Consider the following 20483-nt stretch of genomic DNA (forward strand, 5'->3'; position numbering starts at 1 on the left):
TAGAGATACTGGGGTGCAAAGGAGCAAAAAAATAAAAATAACAGTATGGGGATGAGGTAGTTGGATGGGCTATTTACGGATGCGCTATGTACAGGTGCAGTGATCTGTGAGCAGCTCTGACAGCTGGTGCTTAAAGTTAGTGAGGGAGATATGGGTCTCCAGCTTCTGTTATTTTTGTTTGTGTCTCACTGCTTTGCTTTATCTTTGCCAGGTCGCAGTTGCAATTCGTTCCAGTCATTGGCAGCAGAGAACTGGAAGGAAAGGCGGCTAAAGGAGGAATTGGCTTTTGGGGGTGACCAGTGGAATATACCTGCTGGAGCGCGTGCTACGGGTGGGTGCTGCTATGGTGACCAGTGAGCTGAGATAACGTGGGGCTTTACCTAGCAAAGACTCATAGATGACCTGGAGCCAGTGGGGTTTGGTGACGAATATGAAGCGAGGGTCAGCCAACGAGAGCATACAGGTCGCAGTGGTGGGTAGTATATGGGGCTTTGGTGACAAAACAGATGGCACTGTGATAGACTGCATCCAACTTGCTGAATATCCCTGACAACCCTGAATATCCATTGAATATTAGATTATTCAACCAATCTGAAACTGTCTTTACCTCAGTACCAGAAATCCAGCTATGTATCATTTTTCCTTGATAGACAAAGGCCTAAAAAGTATATGAAGCTCTTATTGGGGCGGCAGGTAGCCTAATGGTTAGAGCGTTGGGCCAGTAACCGAAAGGTTGCTGAATCGAAACCCTGAGCTGACAAGGTAAAGATCTGTCGTTCTATCCCTGAACAAGGCAGTTAACCCACTATTCCCCGGTAGGCTGTCATTGTAAATAAGAATTTGTTCTTAACTGACTTGGCTAGTTAAATTTAAAAAATGGACCATGTGCTACAATGTCATCACTATAGCTTGTACAACAATCCTAGCAGTTTCAAAAGTTTTCCAAGGTGGGCATTTGATGTCACTTTCACAGGGGTGCAATGAACAACATTCATTGTGAATTGCTTGTGTCAATTCTTTGTTGTTAAGTTAAGTTTGACCACAAATCAGCAGTAGGAGGTGGCATTGATCAAGGTAGGCTGACATGTTTTTACCTGTCCTTTGATGTCCTGCGACTGGAGAGAGATTGGGTTGAGGTCAAGCATCTGATTAGCCACCAATCACCCAATTAAAAGGTGGAAAATATTACCAACCACTCCATTCATATGGTGAATATGATATCCCACACGTGGCTAATCGGGTGCGCCAAGGTGTGACCTCCTCATGTTTCTTGTACTCAACTCAGATGGGACGGACATATAGTCCTTTTAGGATATATTTAGTTGAGTTAACTGCCTAATAATTGCTAGGATTTTCCCCTAGAGTAGGCACATATTCTACAGAAGTCTTTAGAATGAATTATTAGAATGAAATGAGGAAACGGAGGTGTGTCGTTTCGAAGAAACGGTGAAGTAATACACCTCTGTGTCATTTCCTGCCGGAGAAACTGCGTCCAGTTCCTTCAACGACCGATAATAGTCTGATAACACACTTTAGCTTTGCGGTTATGTCTTATAATTTAGGTTAAATGTAGATTGCTGTTTTTTAAAATCTCAGAATAAGTATCTCATTGTTATTTCGGTTCCTTAAATTTCGTGGATGTGTATTTGAAAACGCATGATGTTGGATTTTTGTGTTTCACTGACATTCCTGATGGTTTTGGTCACAGCGGTTTCCACACTGGGTAAATTGGTTAACCTGAATGAAAACTTAGAAAACTACATTGCTTTGATTGAAGAATAGTGTGGGTTATTAATCTGATTACAAATAGGAAGGGATGATTTGCGGTAATAGGTTTAGCTATGTAATAATACTGTAATAGCAATTTTGTCTGTAGGTTATCTTTTAAAGTCATGTTGTTTTGCCCACTTGTAATAATTCGACACACTATGTACTAAATCAGCTCACATCATCTTTTGTCAGTATCCTAACCTCGAAATATCCCCAAATGATGTTAGAAAAATACAAATGGGCAGTAATTCTGAGAAGTCTGCATGTGTTTGAACCTGCCCTTAGCATAAACCGACTCTACAGGCAACTCCCCATTATGTCTCATCCGCTCCTAACTATTAAAACCACAGGTTGATGTGTCTTGTATTGAATTCTAACATACAGTAGGTAAGCAACAATTTGCTTAGGACATAGCTGTTAGATAAATGTACTTTGATCTTACATTAGCTTACCTAAACTATAATCTTACATTAGCTTACCTAAACTATAATGAAATGTTAACATCAGATTCCGTGGTATCATAATAAACCAAATCAAATTGTATTAGTCACATGCGCCGAATACAACAGAGCCCCTAACCAACAATGCGGTTAAACAAAAATATGGATGAGAATAAGAGATAAAAGTAACAAGTAATTAAAGAGAAGCAGTAAAATAACAATAGCGAGACTATATACAGGGGGGTACCGGTAATACAAATGGTCTGGGTATCCCTTCGATTAGATGTTCAGGAGTTTTTTGTCTTGGGGGTAGAAGCTGTTTAGAAGCCGCGTGGTTTAACACGGGTGTGGTAAATCCCTGGACTGGTTATCTTCTTGAGTGCTTGCTTAGACTGTTAAACACTCTTGACCTGACGAAGAAACGTTGTCAATAAAAGTGGTAATTCAATGTGCAGACCTTTCTGTTCTTTTCAAGTAGGCTCATAAAACAAACATTAGTACTTTGCTGTGATAAGCATGAACAGGACAATGCTTAGGTACTTTCTGAAATTGATTGTGGGTAAGGCAGTGTTGCAAAATGGGTTTAATAGTTTATGAGAAGGCATTTTGAATGAATGCAGATGGGCAACAATGTAGCCCAACTCACCTGGACAAAGTAACACTCTTATTTGCTTCCTCATTGCTGCCAATATTCACCTGGCATTTTCAAGGAGGACAAAAGCAGTGTCTTATACATTACAATTGGCTCATTCATCCCCCTGTAACTATTCCCTGGGTCGTTACTGTAAATGAGAACGTGTTCTCAGTCAACTTACCTGGTAAAATAATGGTAAAATAAATACAAATAAAAAAAGTGAATGGAGATCTCTGGTTGAGATGAGAGTTGTGACGTGTCGTTTGGTTGAACATATAGCTGTCTAACAGAAATTGCCCAAGGTGCTGACATGAGGAAGTTAGTGTTGCTCAATCACACTTTGATTAACAAATTGTTTAATTTGATTTAGTGTGTATAGCGGGGTTGGTTATTTAGCAACAAAACCGACGCTTGAACAACTATGGGGCAAAACAGACAGGGTTGGCTTAGATTGTTGACAACATAAACTATATTCATCCTTCAAATGTTTATTGAAAACAAACTAAATCATATTAAAGCGCTTTCTCCCCCATCGGTGGAAGTGCATCATTTTCATGATGCGATTGATTGGGGCAGAAATCAGTGTGTTGTTGTGATACTTGATAGCCAGATAGTTAGCAACAATTACAAGAAGCTGCCATATGGGGAATCATAGGTGGCTCGTTTTGTCTTGTTATTGATACCATCCCTTAGAAAAAAGATTGCAGTTCTGAAACTGCAGGAAAAGTGCAGTAACTGCAGTCAACTGTGGAATTTTGGACCCAGTAGTTGCAGAATAATTGCAGTGTACTGCAGTTGCACTGGAAAATTACTGCAGTAAAAAAAAAAATGGTTATTTTGGAAGTAGTGTTTGCATCATACTGCATTTATACTGCACTCTAACTGCAATTATTAACTGGGTGGTTCGAGCCCTGAATGCTGTTTGGCTGAGCCCTGAATGCTGATTGGCTGACAGCCATGGTATATCAGAACGCATACCACAGGTATTACAAAACATGTACTGTTTAATTACATTGGTAACCAGTTTATAATAGCAATAATGCACCTTAGGAGTTTGTGACGTATGGCCAATATACCACGGCTAAGGGCTGTGTTCAGGAACTCTGCGTTGCGTCGTGCATAAGAACAGCCCTTAGCCGTGGTATATTGACCATATACCACACCTCCTCAAGCCATATTGCTTAATTATACCACATTGTACTGCAGTTACAGTTATAGTACACTCTGAATGCAATTTATTTTCATAAGGGATGTTTTGACTGTCATGTCTATGCTAAAATGTGCTAGCTCGTTAACCATCAATTGTAATGATGTATTTGAGAGACAAGTGCTCATTGTGCAAATGTATTTATATTTTCAATAAGAAAAATAATGATTTGTTATGTAGTCTAGATGACACCAATGGGGGATTGCCTTATTTAGCTTTTCCATGGGGGTGGTTACGGAGGAAACAGGTTGCATCATCTCAGGGGCATCAACAAGCACATACTGCATACACTCAATCTTCAAAGTTTAGATCACATTTGAAATTATACCTATGATTGAATACATAACTTTACCAAGACAGGTGGAACTGTTTCGCCTTTGCTCCAAAGCTGTTGCCATGAACAACCAGTCGAGTCAATGTACTCTGGTGAAGGTTCCCTTGGTACTAACCCTCATGAGCAAAGCCTCAAGCTGTTAACACTGAGACTACCTGCATGGCAGGTTCTTCACCTTGCCTGCATAAGCCTACTAACTAAATGTCATGTCTTCTTTTCCTGGACAGTTCCACCTCCAGAAAATGTGACAGTGAGCTGCAACAACTTTCAGACAACTGTTTATTGGAACTACAGTGAACTGCTTCGTCAACCTCTCTTCAAATTGAAAATAAATAGTGATCTCAAGTGAGCTCTGCTGGTATTCTAATGATTAGTAGCTACTACAGGCTACTGCTGACTTGGTTTTGGATGACTTCATAATGGTTTACATATGACATATACACCATGGTAGGAGGCTGGTGGGAGGAACTATAGGAAGATGGGAACATTGTAATGGCTTAAATGGAATGGTACAAAAACACACATAAAGAACATGTTTGTCTCCGTTCCAGAACTCTATTCCAGCTATTACGATGAGCCCGTCCTCCTATAGCTCCTCCCAATAAGTTCCTCTGATATACACTATGAAAGAACAATGGGGGACAGTGTTCCGGACACAGATTAAACCTAGTCATGAACTAAGAAGCATGTTACAATGGAGATTCAAATATATTTTAGTCCAGGACTAGGCTTAGTCTGTGTCTGGGAAACCGGCCCTGAATGTTTATTCATGTTTGTAATATCATGCTTTAATTGTTGATGAAATATGAGTTTGTCTAACTATACTTAACAAAAATATAAACACAACCTGTAAAGTGTTGGTCCCATGTTTCATGAGCTGAAATAAAAGATCCCAGAAATGTTCAATACACACTAAAAAAATCGTAGTTCTCTCAAATTTTGTGCACAAATTTGTTTAACGTCGCTGTTAGTGAGCATATCTCCTGACAGTTGTATCATATAAAGAAGCTGATTAAACAGGATGATCATTACACAGGTGCACCTTGTGCTGTGGACAATAAAAGGCCACTCTAGAATGTGTAGTTTTGTCACACAACACAATCACCTCATGTTTCAGCATGATAATGCACGGGCCCCATCTCACAAGGATCTGTACACAATTCCTGGAAGCTGAAAATGGGCCAGTTCTTCCATGGCCTGTCTACTCACCAGACATGTCACCCATTGAGCATTTTTTGGGGTGCTCTGTATCGACGTGTATGACAGCATTTTCCAGTTCCTGCCAATATCCAGCAACTCCGCACATCCATTGAAGAGGAGTGGGACAACATTCCACAGGCCACAATAAACAGCCTGATCAATTCTGTACAAAGGAGATGTGACGAGCTACATGAAGCAAATGGTGGTCACACCAGATATTGTTGCATGTTACGTTTATATTTTTGTTCAGTGTATATCATTTGATTGAAAAGAATAGCATTAGATACCTTAACCACAGGGATTAGCCTGTTACTTGAAACAATATCCTAACAGAGGTATCTGCTTATTCAACTATGACACATGATCTATTAACAGTTTCTAACTCTGTTTGTTGGTTGAGTGCCGTCTTTCTGTTAAATGTATCTAATGCTCCCTGTTTTTTTGTAGCCTTAGTTTTCCACTGGATTCCACTAAACAGCATCATTATGACCTCTCCCCCTTCATATGGAATGCTAAAGAATTGGATTGCTACTTCGTGACTATAACGGCCAGTGATGAAACGGAGGAATCGGCATCTCTGGAGTCCTCGATATTCACATTTAGTAGAGACCTTACAGCTGACATCAAGTGTAAGTACAATGTTTTCAAAAGTGGGTTTGGGACATAAAAAATGACATCCATCCAAGCAACAGAGAGGTACAGTATCAGTCAAACGTTTTGACACACCTACTCCTTCAAGAGTGTGCAAACTGTCATCAAGGCAAAGGGTGGCTACTTTGAAGAATCTCAAATATAAAATATAATTTGATTTGTTTAACACTTCTTTGGTGTTATTTCATAGTTTTGATATCTTCACTATTATTATACAATGTAGAAAATTGTACAAATAAAGAAAAACTCTTTCATGAGTAGGCATGTCCAAACTTTTGACTGGTACTGTGTAAATATGACAAAATCGAAGTACTGTAGTCCTCCTCTAGGTCAGTATATTGAGGTAGTCCTCCAGGTCAGTATGTTGAGGTAGTCCTCCTCCAGGTCAGTATATTGAGGTAGTCCTCCTCCAGGTCAGTATATTGAGGTAGTCCTCCTCCAGGTCAGTATGTTGAGGTAGTCCTCCTCCAGGTCAGTATGTTGAGGGAGTCCTCCTCCAGGTCAGTATGTTGAGGTAGTCCTCCTCCAGGTCAGTGTATTGAGGTAGTCCTCCTCCAGGTCAGTATATTGAGGTAGTCCTCCTCCAGGTCAGTATATTGAGGTAGTCCTCCTCCAGGTCAGTATATTGAGGTAGTCCTCCTCCAGGTCAGTATATTGAGGTAGTCCTCCAGGTCAGTATGTTGAGGTAGAGTAGTCCTCCTCCAGGTCAGTATATTGAGGTAGTCCTCCTCCAGGTCAGTATATTGAGGTAGTCCTCCTCCAGGTCAGTATATTGAGGGAGTCCTCCTCCAGGTCAGTATATTGAGGTAGTCCTCCAGGTCAGTATGTTGAGGTAGAGTCCTCCTCCAGGTCAGTATATTGAGGTAGTCCTCCTCCAGGTCAGTATATTGAGGGAGTCCTCCTCCAGGTCAGTATATTGAGGGAGTCCTCCTCCAGGTCAGTATATTGAGGTAGTCCTCCTCCAGGTCAGTATATTGAGGGAGTCCTCCTCCAGGTCAGTATATTGAGGTAGTCCTCCTCCAGGTCAGTATATTGAGGTAGTCCTCCTCCAGGTCAGTATGTTGAGGTAGTCCTCCTCCAGGTCAGTATATTGAGGTAGTCCTCCTCCAGGTCAGTATGTTGAGGTAGTCCTCCTCCAGCTCAGTATATTGAGGTAGTCCTCCTCCAGGTCAGTATATTGAGGTAGTCCTCCAGGTCAGTATATTGAGGGAGTCCTCCTCCAGGTCAGTATATCGAGGTAGTCCTCCTCCAGGTCAGTATATTGAGGTAGTCCTCCTCCAGGTCAGTATGTTGAGGTAGTCCTCCTCCAGGTCAGTATATTGAGGTAGTCCTCCTCCAGGTCAGTATATTGAGGTAGTCCTCCTCCAGGTCAGTATGTTGAGGTATTCCTCCTCCAGGTCAGTATATTGAGGTAGTCCTCCTCCAGGTCAGTATATTGAGGGAGTCCTCCTCCAGTTCAGTATATCGAGGTTACTCCTCCTCCAGGTCAGTATAACGAGGGAGTCCTCCTCCAGGTCAGTATATCGAGATAGTCCTCCTCCAGGTCAGTATATCGAGGTAGTCCTCCTCCAGGTCAGTATATTGAGGTAGTCCTCCTCCAGGTCAGTATATTGAGGTAGTCCTCCTCCAGGTCAGTATGTTGAGGTAGTCCTCCTCCAGGTCAGTATATTGAGGTAGTCCTCCTCCAGGTCAGTATATTGAGGTAGTCCTCCTCCAGGTCAGTATATTGAGGTAGTCCTCCTCCAGGTCAGTATGTTGAGGTAGTCCTCCTCCAGGTCAGTATATTGAGGTAGTCCTCCTCCAGGTCAGTATGTTGAGGTAGTCCTCCTCCAGGTCAGTATATTGAGGTAGTCCTCCTCCAGGTCAGTATATTGAGGTAGTCCTCCTCCAGGTCAGTATGTTGAGGTAGTCCTCCTCCAGGTCAGTATGTTGAGGTAGTCCTCCTCCAGGTCAGTATATTGAGGTAGTCCTCCTCCAGGTCAGTATATTGAGGTAGTCCTCCTCCAGGTCAGTATATTGAGGTAGTCCTCCTCCAGGTCAGTATATTGAGGTAGTCCTCCTCCAGGTCAGTATATTGAGGTAGTCCTCCTCCAGGTCAGTATGTTGAGGTAGTCCTCCTCCAGGTCAGTATATTGAGGTAGTCCTCCTCCAGGTCAGTATATTGAGGTAGTCCTCCTCCAGGTCAGTATATTGAGGTAGTCCTCCTCCAGGTCAGTATAGTCATTACTGTAGGCTTTTTCTCTAACTCTACTCTAATACCCTTTTCATTTTATCTCAGGCAAGTTGGATTTCCCTGCTGTAAAAGTGTCAATGAAGGATATGGAGGTCACAGTTAGCTTCGACAACCCTTACCACCTGTACACAGAACTGAAAGAGTCTCGCATACGTGAAGATGACAAACACTTCCTTTACCATGTAACCTATGAAAATGTAAGAATGATAAAAATGTCCCTTAATTGGTTACAATCTACAGTATACATACAGAGGGTACACACTGGCCATATCCATTTAATTACTTTGCTCAGTGCATAAGTAATGATGACTAATGGATACTTAACGATGGTGTTGGCATTAGCTGATTTACTAGTTTCATATTCTTTCTTCTGTCTGCAGACTGAAGGCTCTTTTATGTGTCAGATAAAAGACAAAGTCTGTCGCCATCACTTCACGGTCTGGGAGAACAAGGAGCAGTACTGTGTTAGTCTGGAGGGGATGCAATGAGCAGCAATGTGATGTTCAGCAGAATAGGACCCATCTGTGGCGATGAAGACAGTAAGTACACTACCGTGGTTGACATTACATTTGTTTGTTATGTCTGGTCCAAGTAGGTGCTATTTAATTCTAGCGTTTTGTTTGTATGAATTATTGCAGTTTTGATGAATTATTATAGTCAAAATGAATAATGGCTATGGAAAGTTCTCACAATGACATGGTGTGCTAGTTAAGTGATTCAGTGACTGATATGTTTATCTATTTGCAGAAACAATTTCACTGCAATCATCTTTGCTCATGCTTTTGCCATTGATCATCATTGGCATTGTGGCCTTTGTAGTCTTTGTGACAATAAGGCTCTGCAAGAGAAGTATGAGGAAAAGAAACTTGTCCAATTTTCCAAAGACTTTGGTAAGAGCATAATGTGTATGGTGGGTAACGTGCAATGTATGCATTATGTAGAATGTGTAAAATATAGTGTATATTATGTATACAGCAGTACTGTGTGTCGTATACTATTTTCCCCTCTGGGACAAGATCATCCTATCTGATGCTTTTGCTTGTTGCTAGAACAGTATGTTATCGGTTTCTTTTCTGGTCCAAAAGAGTAACCATACACCCCGAGCTGACTAATCTCAATTTGGCTATGTATTATTGTTTCACAGGCTTCAATCCTATCAAACCCACATGACAAGAATATAATGCAACTGCAATGCGAGATCATAGCGCACATCAGTGGCATAGAACCAGCTACCACCACATCCCAGAGCATGTTGGAAACTTCCGAAGAGGAGGAGGAACCGACCACTAGCGTTGGATTTTCATCTTACCTTCAATGCCCCATTAGTTCTGGACAGGTGGGAGAGGGCTTATTTGACAGAAGAAGCCAATTACAGTCTGAGCTTCTGAAGGTGACACAGCCATGCTCTGTGCTGCTGTGTGGAGATGACTCAGAGGAATCAGACTCAAGGACATTGGAGGTGGAGGACATGGATTCCCCAGCCTCTGGCTATAACAGACAACACATTCCTCTACTAGAGGTGGAGATGAGTGCAGGAGATGTAGTGATGCACTATGGCTCCACCTGAGCACCTCTGAACTCAGGCCTCTGTAAATCACACCTTTCACTGTATAGATGAAAGACAATGACTTCACAGAACTGGTTTACCCAGGTACACTGATTTTCAATCACGTCTTCAGTGGTGTAGCTCTTCATTCAAAGACTCAATCATGGACACGCTTACTGACAGTTGTGGCTGCTTAGTGTGACGTATTGTCTTAAACTTCTTGCCCTTTGTGCTGTTGTCTGTGCCCAATAATGTTTGTGCCATGTTTTGCTGCTGCCATGTTGCTACCATGCTGTGTTTTCATGTGTTGCTGCCATGCTATGTTGTCATCTTAGGTCTCTATGTAGTGTTGGGGTTTCTCTCATCGTGACTTTTGTCTTATAATTTTAGATGGTTGGTCGTTGAAATATAATTGAATAACCAAATGAATGACACACTACTCCAAATCAAACACTCAGTATTTACTAAAGATATCCACTGACTTTTATTTTCTGTAATTCTTCTCGACAAAAACCCCACAGGAAGAATCTTTAGCTTTATTGTATAAGGTAGAATGGTTTGTGAACTGCACTGATGATTGACATGCTACCTTCAGAACAGTTGATCTATAAAAAAACAAACATCTGAATTACCCTGGTCCTAGATCTGTTTGTGCAGTCTTGCAGACTCTTACTGTGACGACCATAGGGGTTGGGGAGAGCACAAACAGATCTGGGACCAGGCCACATCAATCTCTGAACACTCCGCAAAGAATGTCACACGGCCCATAGTCCTCTTGTGTTGGGGTCCTCTGCAAAATGGCAGCTGCAGGGTTGTTATTCATCAGTAAACCAGTTAAGAGGATGAGCAAAGTCAGTCCCAATTCATCTTCCATCTGGGCAGCTAAGACAGCTTTAGACCCTGGACGTTGGAACGCAGGTTCAACATTTGTTTCTCTTGATAGACCTTTTCCTGTTTGAACGCCTCTTTGTTGGCCTTCTTTTCTGTTCTTCGCTCCTGTAGAAACATTCAAGCAATATGGTGTCAATGGTGAAGGACAAAAAGCTATTTAGATATCTAAATACTTGAACCGTATTCATAGATGACACTTAGATTTTTTTTTTTATAGAATGTGATATATACACACACACATACAGTGGGGCAAAAAAGTATTTAGTCAGCCATCAATTGTGCAAGTTCTCCCACTTAAAAAGATGAGAGAGGCCTGTAATTTTCATCATAGGTACACTTCAACTATGACAGACAAAATGAGAAAAAAATCCATAAAATCACATTGTAGGATTTTTATTGAATTTATTTGCAAATTATGGTGGAACATTAAGTATTTGGTCACCTACAAACAAGCAAGATTTCTGGCTCTCACAGACCTGTAACAACTTCTTTAAGAGGCTCCTCTGTCCTCCACTTGTTACCTGTATTAATGGCACCTGTTTGAACTTGTTATCAGTATAAAAGACACCTGTCCACAACCTCAAACAGTCACACTCCAAACTCCACTATGGCCAAGACCAAAGAGCTGTCAAAGGACACCAGAAACAAATTGTAGACCTGCACCAGGCTGGGAAGACTGAATCTGCAATTGGTAAGCAGCTTGGTTTGAATAAATCAACTGTGGGAGCAACTATTAGGAAATGGAAGACATACAAGACCACTGATAATCTCCCTCGATCTGGGGCTCCACGCAAGATCTCACCCCTTGGGGTCAAAATGATCACAAGAACGGTGAGCAAAAATCCCAGAACCACACGGGGGGGACGACGACTAGTGAATGACCTGCAGAGAGCTGGGACCAAAGTAATAAAGCCTACCATCAGTAACACACAATGCCGCCAGGGACTCAAATCCTGCAGTGCCAGACGTGTCCCCCTGCTTAAGCCAGTACATCTCCAGGCCCGTCTGAAGTTTGCTAGAGAGCATTTGGATGATCCAGAAGATTGGGAGAATGTCATATGGTCAGATGAAACCAAAATATAACTTTTTGGTAAAACCTCAACTCGTCGTGTTTGGAGGACAAAGAATGCTGAGTTGCATCCAAAGAACACCATACCTACTGTGAAGCATGGGGGTGTAAACATCATGCTTTGGGACTGTTTTTCTGCAAAGGGACCAGGACGACTGATCCGTGTAAAGGAAAGAATGAATGGGGCCATGTGTCGTGAGATTTTGAATGAAAGCCTCCTTCCATCAGCAAGGGCATTGAAGATGAAACGTGGCTGGGTCTTTCAGCACGACAATGATCCCAAACACACCATCCGGGCAACGAAGGAGTGGCTTCGTAACAAGCATTTCAAGGTCCTGGAGTGGCCTAGCCAGTCTCCAGATCTCAACCCCATAGAAAATCTTTGGAGGGAGTTGAAAGTCCGTGTTGCCCAGCAACAGCCCCAAAACATCACTGCTCTAGAGGAGATCTGCATGGAGGAATGGGCCAAAATACCGGCAACAGTGTGTGAAAACCTTGTGAAGACTTACAGAAAACGTTTACCAACAAAGGGTATATAACAAAGTATTGAGATAAATAAGTATTTGGTCAATAACAAAAGTTTTCCACCATAATTTGCAAATAAATTCATAAAAAATCCTAATGTTATTTTCTGGATTTTTTTCTTCTCATTTTGTCTGTCATAGTTGAAGTGGACCTATGATGAAAATTACAGGCCTCATCTTTTTAAGTGGGAGAACTTGCACAATTGGTGGCTGACTAAATACTTTTTTACCCCACTGTGTGTGTGTGTATATATATATATATAGTGATATTTAAATGGAGCACACTATGACCATTGTTCCAGGTGCTTTTTCAACAATTTTGTTACCCACCCAATAATAAATTAATTCTCCACATGAACACCCAGTAGGGAGGGCCAGACAGAACTATTAGTCGTGAGTATAGTAACCTACCTTGCGCTCCTCTTTGATGGCCCGTTTCCTGGCTTTCCGCTCCTCCTTGCTCTCCTCGCGAGGCCGGTGCTGTGTGGCGACGCGGGGCAGGTCTGAGTCGTTGATACGCTCCATGCGCTCAGCCTGCTTGGCTGTCAGGCCCCTCCCGGGAAGGACGTCCAGAGGAATGCCTGTCCTGGTGGATACTCGGATGGGCTTGGCCTGATTAGAGAACACAGAAATACACCACTATCGGTCTGTACTGTGTAGCATCTCATATCAACAGCAACAATGGCCCTGAGCTGATGCCTTGAATTCACAACTAGTAGCTAATGTTGGGTAGGAAGACAAGCTAAAAGCCTCTCAAAATGTTGAACATTAGACATGCAACTTAATACGTGACAATGTATTTCTTTGTTATCTTCGCTCAAACAACCGACAGAGGAAAACATTTTTTTTTTACCTTTGGTGGATCTTTGATGATTTTTGGATGGTTATACAAATTCGAATAGGTACCTTGGATAGTAAAGAAAAACAAAGGATTTCAAATATTCATAAAAAAAGTAAATGTAGTAATTATGGTAATAAACATCTAGCCAATTCGTATGTCATCAGAACAGAATTATGTCATCAGGCATGTACTACAATGGTCATCTTAAAGTGTTAGTTACTGAACAGACAGAGGTAATAGCAACACGGTTAGTAGACTCACTTACTGATAATGGTTTCACAGTCCCACTTCTCTGCTGGTGCCGTCAGGACAATGGTCTCCATCTCCTGTTCCTCTTCGTCCTCATCTTCCTCCTCCTCCCTCACCACTGGCAGCTCTTTAGGACCCAGGGCGTCAGGCCTCTGGTAGCTGAAAGAATACAGTTGATTCAATTACTGTCATTATCTATAGTTAAACACACAAAGACTTATAATCCATTGTGTCCAATGAGGACGTCCACTTCGGTCTTTATCTAAGAGTATTGCTATGGCTATAGAGTTACACACACACTCACTCTAACTCCTTCTGCTTGAAGTAGTCTTTGATGACCTCCTCCAGGCGAGCACTGTCTGGCTCGATATGCCCTTCCAGCTCAGCGTTGTCCAGGGCCCCAATCTCATCCTCATCAAACTGCTCGAAAAACTATGGGAGACAGACAGAAACAAGTTTGGAAAACGATACAATGATATTAATTGAAATAATTGTTTGAATTAAATGAATATCATTAGTTGAAATCAGCACCTGAGTGTAGGGCTGCTGCGGGTGACAGTATTACCGCCACACCGGTGGTCACGAGACATGAAGCCAGTCAAATTCCACATGACTGTTTTGTCACGGTAATTAGGCTTCTCCAAGCTGATGCTGCTGGTCATTAGTAGCCTACCAAACTGCCTGGTACTCAGCGCTCAATTTTCCCTCTAATCCCTCTGACATCAATGCAAATGTATTCGAAAATGTAATCAAAACACTTCATGAGAGCCCATGAGCTCATGTTGCTCAACATTTCTATAGGCTATGCAATTGGGGGAGAAAACAGAGTGATGGCCTCTATTAAAAAGCGGATCCCATCAGTTTTTCTTCTACTACATTTAGGCATTATCAAGTGCTTGTCGAATTGTCAATGAGAGGCTATTGGAGTGTGTACAGGTTGCGGGAAAAAACTAAGCAGAGCTCATGCATTTTCAAGCAACTTATTTAAAATCATCATTAGTCTCATCATGCAGCCGTACAATGTATTAAAAATCAAAACATAAAACCCAAACGTGTATTAGACTTCTTAAAATGTGGAAGACAGGAGAGGCTAAATGTGTTTATGTCAATTACCGTGAGACCAACAGTTATTTGCTTGACAATCAACAACTGACTTAATTGTGACCTCCACAGCCCTACCAGAGTGTTTATGCTGTTAGAACAGCCAGTCACTCAGTTTATCTTTACCAAAGGTCACAAAATGCAACCCAGGTGCAAACCCAAAAAGTATGTCCGGGGCTCACTGACCTTCTCAAAGCGGTCGTCCAGCAGCGTGAGCTGTTCATTCCTCCTCATGACTGACGAGGTCATGGAGTATTCTGTGAAGCGAGTTTTCGTCTCCTCGTCCATGAACATGAACTCCCTGGGGTGCCCATCGCCATCCTCATCACCAGAGGCAACGTCCCCGTCAGAGTCGCTCTCTTCTTCCTCTGTATCCTCCCACTCTTCATCATCGTCACTGCAATGAGCGAGACAGAGAGAGGTTTGCAACAGCACAAAGAGACTTGGGAGAGCACAGCCTTATTGGACACGACTTCCATTAGCAGATATCAACCAGCTCTCAGTAAGAAACTGAAACCACTAAAAGCAATCCTCTTTCTCAACAATTGTAACTTGATTGGTATAGCTTAAATTAATGGGACTAAGGGTTGGTAAAAACAAATGAAACTGATATAAAGTATATATTCTTACCCCACGCCAACAGCTCCATTGACATTGTTGGCCTTCAAAATGAAATCGTCATCCAGCATGTTGTCTGGGTCGTCAAAGTCAAAGTCCTCATCGAGAGCAGCTACGATGTCTGGGTCCATGTCCAGCCTGGGTCCTTTGAGACAAAACATTTTATTTATTTATTTTTTATTTCACCTTTATTTAACCAGGTAGGCAAGTTGAGAACAAGTTCTCATTTACAATTGCGACCTGGCCAAGATAAAGCAAAGCAGTTCGACACATACAACGACACAGAGTTACACATGGAGTAAAACAAACATACAGTCAATAATACAGTATAAAACAAGTCTATATACGATGTGAGCAAATGAGGTGAGATAAGGGAGGTAAAGGCAAAAAAAGGCCATGGTGGCAAAGTAAATACAATATAGCAAGTAAAACACTGGAATGGTAGATTTGCAGTGGAAGAATGTGCAAAGTAGAAATAAAAATAATGGGGGTGCGAAGGAGCAAAATAAATAAATACAGTAGGGAAAGAGGTAGTTGTTTGGGCTAAATTATAGGTGGGCTATGTACAGGTGCAGTAATCTGTGAGCTGCTCTGACAGTTGGTGCTTAAATCTAGTGAGGGAGATAAGTGTTTCCAGTTTCAGAGATTTTTGTAGTTCGTTCCAGTCATTGGCAGCAGAGAACTGGAAGGAGAGGCGGCCAAAGAAAGAATTGGTTTTGGGGATGACCAGAGAAATATACCTGCTGGAGCGCGTGCTAAAGGTGGGTGATGCTATGGTGACCAGCGAGCTGAGATAAGGGGGGACTTTACCTAGCAGGGTCTTGTAGATGACATGGAGCAAGTGGGTTTGGCAACGAGTATGAAGCGAGGGCCAGCCAACGAGAGCGTACAGGTCGCAATGGTGGGTAGTATATGGGGCTTTGGTGACAAAACGGATTGCACTGTGATAGACTGCATCCAATTTGTTGAGTAGGGTATTGGAGGCTATTTTGTAAATGACATCGCCGAAGTAGAGGATTGGAAGGATGGTCAGTTTTACAAGGGTATGTTTGGCAGCATGAGTGAAGGATGCTTTGTTGCGAAATAGGAAGCCAATTCTAGATTTAACTTTGGATTGGAGATATTTGATATGGGTCTGGAAGGAGAGTTTACAGTCTAACCAGACACCTAAGTATTTGTAGTTGTCCACATATTCTAAGTCAGAGCCGTTCAGAGTAGTGATGTTGGACAGGCGGGCAGGTGCAGGTAGCGATCGGTTGAAGAGCATGCATTTAGTTTTACTTGTATTTAAGAACAATTGGAGGCCATGGAAGGAGAGTTGTATGGCATTGAAGCTTGCCATGAGGGACAAGAGTTAACTTGAAGAATTCACTGATTTAGAATAATGACCTGGCCATAAAACAAATAACCCAAAATGGAATCTTTCTGGAGTCTGGTTTTGTTACTGGCAGAGGCCTCTTACCTGAGATGGGGGCAGCTTTGTTCAACATTCCCACCTCCTCCTCAAACTCTGACGCAAACACAGAGGAGGGCAAGTTGAAGGAGACGGTCTGCTGAAGTTAAAAAAGAATGTTCAATACTTTCATTTATCACAATTACCTAAAATAAAACTGCCTACCCTACCTGCCACGGTGGCTATAAAATGCAAAGTGGTTATTCATAGAAATGTAGTCATGATAGCTAATGTTGCCCCCACACCCCATCCTACAGTCACCCCTACCACAACCTATACAATATGATTTTTGTTTTTAATTGAACCTTTATTTAACTAGGCAAGTCAGTTAAGAACAAATTCTTCTTTACAATGACAGCGGGTTAACTGCCTTGTTCAAGGGCAGAACAACAGATTTTTACCTGGTCAACTCTGGGATTTGATCCAGCAAACTTTATGTTAATGGCCCAATGCTCTAACCACAAGGCCACCTGTCACCCCATCGTGAAAGCCACTGTCATGTGTTGACATGTCACAACTGGGGAAATTTGATCTCCCAAATTCCAGCCTTCAAAAACTAATCCATCTTCTACAGTTAACAAATGACCAGATAATTTTGCCTTGTATTTACACCATAAGCAGTTTGGTCCAATATATAGCCCAAACATTTTCACAACCGTTCCACTCAGCAACAACCACTGGACCTCCTGCTAAACTTACAGGAGTAACCTTTTCCTCCTCCTCCTCATCTTCCTCATCATCCCCATCCTGGAGGTCATGTGTACGTTTGCCTCTCTGTGATTTGCCAGATGAAGCCCACTCTACAGGCCGAGCAGTTTCTCTCAGGTGCTGCAGATAGTTGTAGTCATCGTCGAAAAACACCCCAAACTCCCTCTGCTCCTCTTGCCGCTTCTCCACCTCCACCTGAACACAGACAGTGGTTACAGACTGACACAAAACATACAATCGTGCACATAAAGCAGGATTACACACACCAAATATCTTGGTTGTCCTTGGTCAATGAATATCTACAACAAACATGTTTTTGACTTGAAGACTAACTCTTCTACTATGATAAGTAGCCTAAATATTGTAACCAATGGATGTCTTTAGATGAAAACTGTGACCATTTATTCCATTGCAACACTAAATACCTTAGTACATGTACCAGACTTTACTAACACAGTGGTTCCCAATAAGGGGTACTCGAACCCCTGGGGGTACTTGGTCTATCCACAGGGGGTACTTGACAAGACTCTCAATCAAATGTATTTATAAAGCCCGTCCTACATCAGCAGATGTCAAAGTGCTATACAGAAACCCAGCCTAAAATCCCAAACAGTAAGCAATGCAGATGTTGAAGCACAATACTCAAGACTCATGAGACCATAGGTCCTACTGGTAAAATGTACACGAGTGGGTACTTCAGCGGTACTCAGGGCAGAGCAAAATTCAGTTGATGGTACAGTGAGTACGTTTTCTATGCAATACTCATGTAAACACCTTACTCTGTTTATCTTAATCGACATAAGGTCATAATCGATGTAAACATGTGCCGATTAAAACACTTGCTTTTCTGAGCAATCTTTCAAATTATTTGGGCATGTAAACACCTTAATCGGCATTCCAGCGGTGTATTTGATCTGCGCTGGCGAGCCTCCTTTAACACGAATGAAGTGAGTATGGTACAATTGAACATATGCGTCTTACAACTAGTTTTCACATACAAACTTGACATGTTCGAACTCAGAATTAAATATGCATCCGAAAATAACATGTTCACTGTGGTAGAACGTTTATTTTGATTAGCGATTTTCGTCATTTATTAGAGCGCCAACAGGTAGCCTTTTCAGACGTGTCCATGTTCTTCTTGGAAAACATGTATACGTTTTAATCAAATGTATATTAATCTGACTATCCACAATCTCATTATTTTGTGCGTGTAACCATACTCAGTAACCGGAAAAGCTTGGGAACCACTGTACACGTTACCTTTTGTGCGGGTAGGAGGACATGCTGCGGTGCTTTCTCGTCAGCAGCGAGGGGGTCCCTCTGACTTCTGTGGACCAGGTGGAAGGTCACCGCTCTCTTCTTGTCAATAAATGCCTTCTTCCTTTTATTAGGCTAGAAAAGAAAGGCATGTAGATAATGTAACTTGTTACATAGTCTTAGGATCAACTGTATCATGCTCAGATACAGCAATATGTCAGTGACCTGTGTTAAGTGGTCACTGTTCATCACAAGCCCTTTGTATATGAGGATCAGGCAGGACACAAAGAACTGTTTTGAAATGTAAATTGTTGTTGATGGACTAGCTAGTTAGCTAACAACAAACACCAACACACAAGCTAGTTGGTTGGCTATTGCTAAAGCTATCAATCTCACCCATATTTGAAAGAACAGATATTAACACATTCGGTTTAATAGTCATTGGTAACTATAGTCGTTAGTAAGTTGGCTACTTATCCGTCGACACATATATATTTATATATATATAGCATGCTAAGCTAGCAAAGCTAAAACAGCATTGGCAGCTGAAAGTGTGCTTACCATAGTTCAATTGGACCGCTGTGAACACACTTCAAAATTATTTTTACAAAAACGTTTGTTACAGTTTATTTCGCGCTAAAAGTGTAATTTACGGGGATTTAAATAGAAAAAATTGTCAATGTTGTTTATCCACGCCGACTCCTTCCTCACACGCTGCTTCTGACATTTTTGGAACAAACCATTTCACAGGACCAAAGGGGTGTAGTTTGTTCACTTCATACACTACATCAGATTGCTATAGATTCTTGAATTTGTATTAAGATATTATGTTGCCAAAGTATGTATTCTCTGTATGAAATAATTGTTAATTGAAAACCAAGCAAGTGGAATGTAAGTAGCCTGGCGGGTAGGAAGGAGCGTTGGGCCAGTAACCGAAAGGTTGCTGGATCGAATCCCTGAGCTGATAAGGTAAAAATGTGTCGTTGTACGCAAGGCAGTAATTTTGTATAAATATATTATTCTTATTTATTTTTATTAACAAATCAATACAGAAAGTACATGGGGAACACAAGTATATATAAATAATATACAAAGGACAATTGGGCGAGGGGGTACAATATCACATTACACAAGGACCTTAAGGGACAGACATACATTTATAATTCTAACAGCTTTTTTGTTAGAGTATTTAATTGTCTTAAAATATAGTTCAATTTCTTTTTGTAAGGTAAGATAATGTTTTGTTTAGAAATGTACATTTGTGAATATGAAATGTGGCCAAAAGAATGAAATTAATTACATAATATTGTTTCAACTTATTTCTATCGTAGGTAAAGAATCCAAGCAGTACATCTCTCAACAATAGTGTAAAATCTTCATAAATGCGTTCAATTATAAATATACTGATGTCTTGCCATGGTTTCCTTACATGAATACAATGCCAAATGGAACACGGTTTCTAGTTGGTCATTACAAAAGGCACAATTTACATTTTTCGTAAACTTGTTCATATAGTGATTGGCAGGATAATATTTATTAATAATTTTAAAGGAAACTTCCTTAATTTAGTTAACAAGTAGGTATGTGTGTGGCAACATCCAAACTTTTTCCCCGACAGATATTATCAATAAAACCGTTCCAATAAGGCGGTTACCTTTTGTGCGGGTAGGAGGACATGCTATCCATAAGGTATGGGTAGATACAACATACTGCTGAAACAAGGTTCAAATCGCTCTGTTGTTGAATGAACCAAA

The 20483-nt window shown here is 41.4% G+C and overlaps 1 protein-coding gene and 1 pseudogene across 2 annotated transcripts; one reads left to right on the forward strand and one right to left on the reverse strand.

The window, feature by feature from the left end:
* Positions 1-1454: 1454 nt before the first annotated feature.
* LOC135537983 (interferon gamma receptor 1-like) lies at positions 1455-10799 on the forward strand (annotated as a pseudogene).
* Positions 10485-19467, reverse strand: LOC135537967 (protein LTV1 homolog). Of its 2 annotated transcripts, none has more exons than XM_064963985.1 (11): positions 19291-19467; positions 18733-18864; positions 17461-17664; positions 16771-16858; positions 15321-15453; positions 14877-15087; positions 13894-14021; positions 13606-13748; positions 13353-13405; positions 12911-13111; positions 10485-11011 (listed from the first exon to the last, which is right to left on the reverse strand). In XM_064963985.1, exons 1-11 carry the CDS (start codon positions 19291-19293, stop codon positions 10898-10900), a joined length of 1410 nt encoding a protein of 469 aa, XP_064820057.1. In that variant the 5' UTR covers positions 19294-19467; the 3' UTR covers positions 10485-10897. The 2 variants fall into 2 exon arrangements, with proteins under 2 accessions (XP_064820057.1, XP_064820055.1); XM_064963983.1 differs by having other exon boundaries at positions 16771-16861.
* Positions 19468-20483: the final 1016 nt, after the last annotated feature.

Source organism: Oncorhynchus masou, chromosome 5, assembly GCF_036934945.1.
Source record: "Oncorhynchus masou masou isolate Uvic2021 chromosome 5, UVic_Omas_1.1, whole genome shotgun sequence".
NCBI lineage: Eukaryota > Metazoa > Chordata > Actinopteri > Salmoniformes > Salmonidae > Oncorhynchus > Oncorhynchus masou.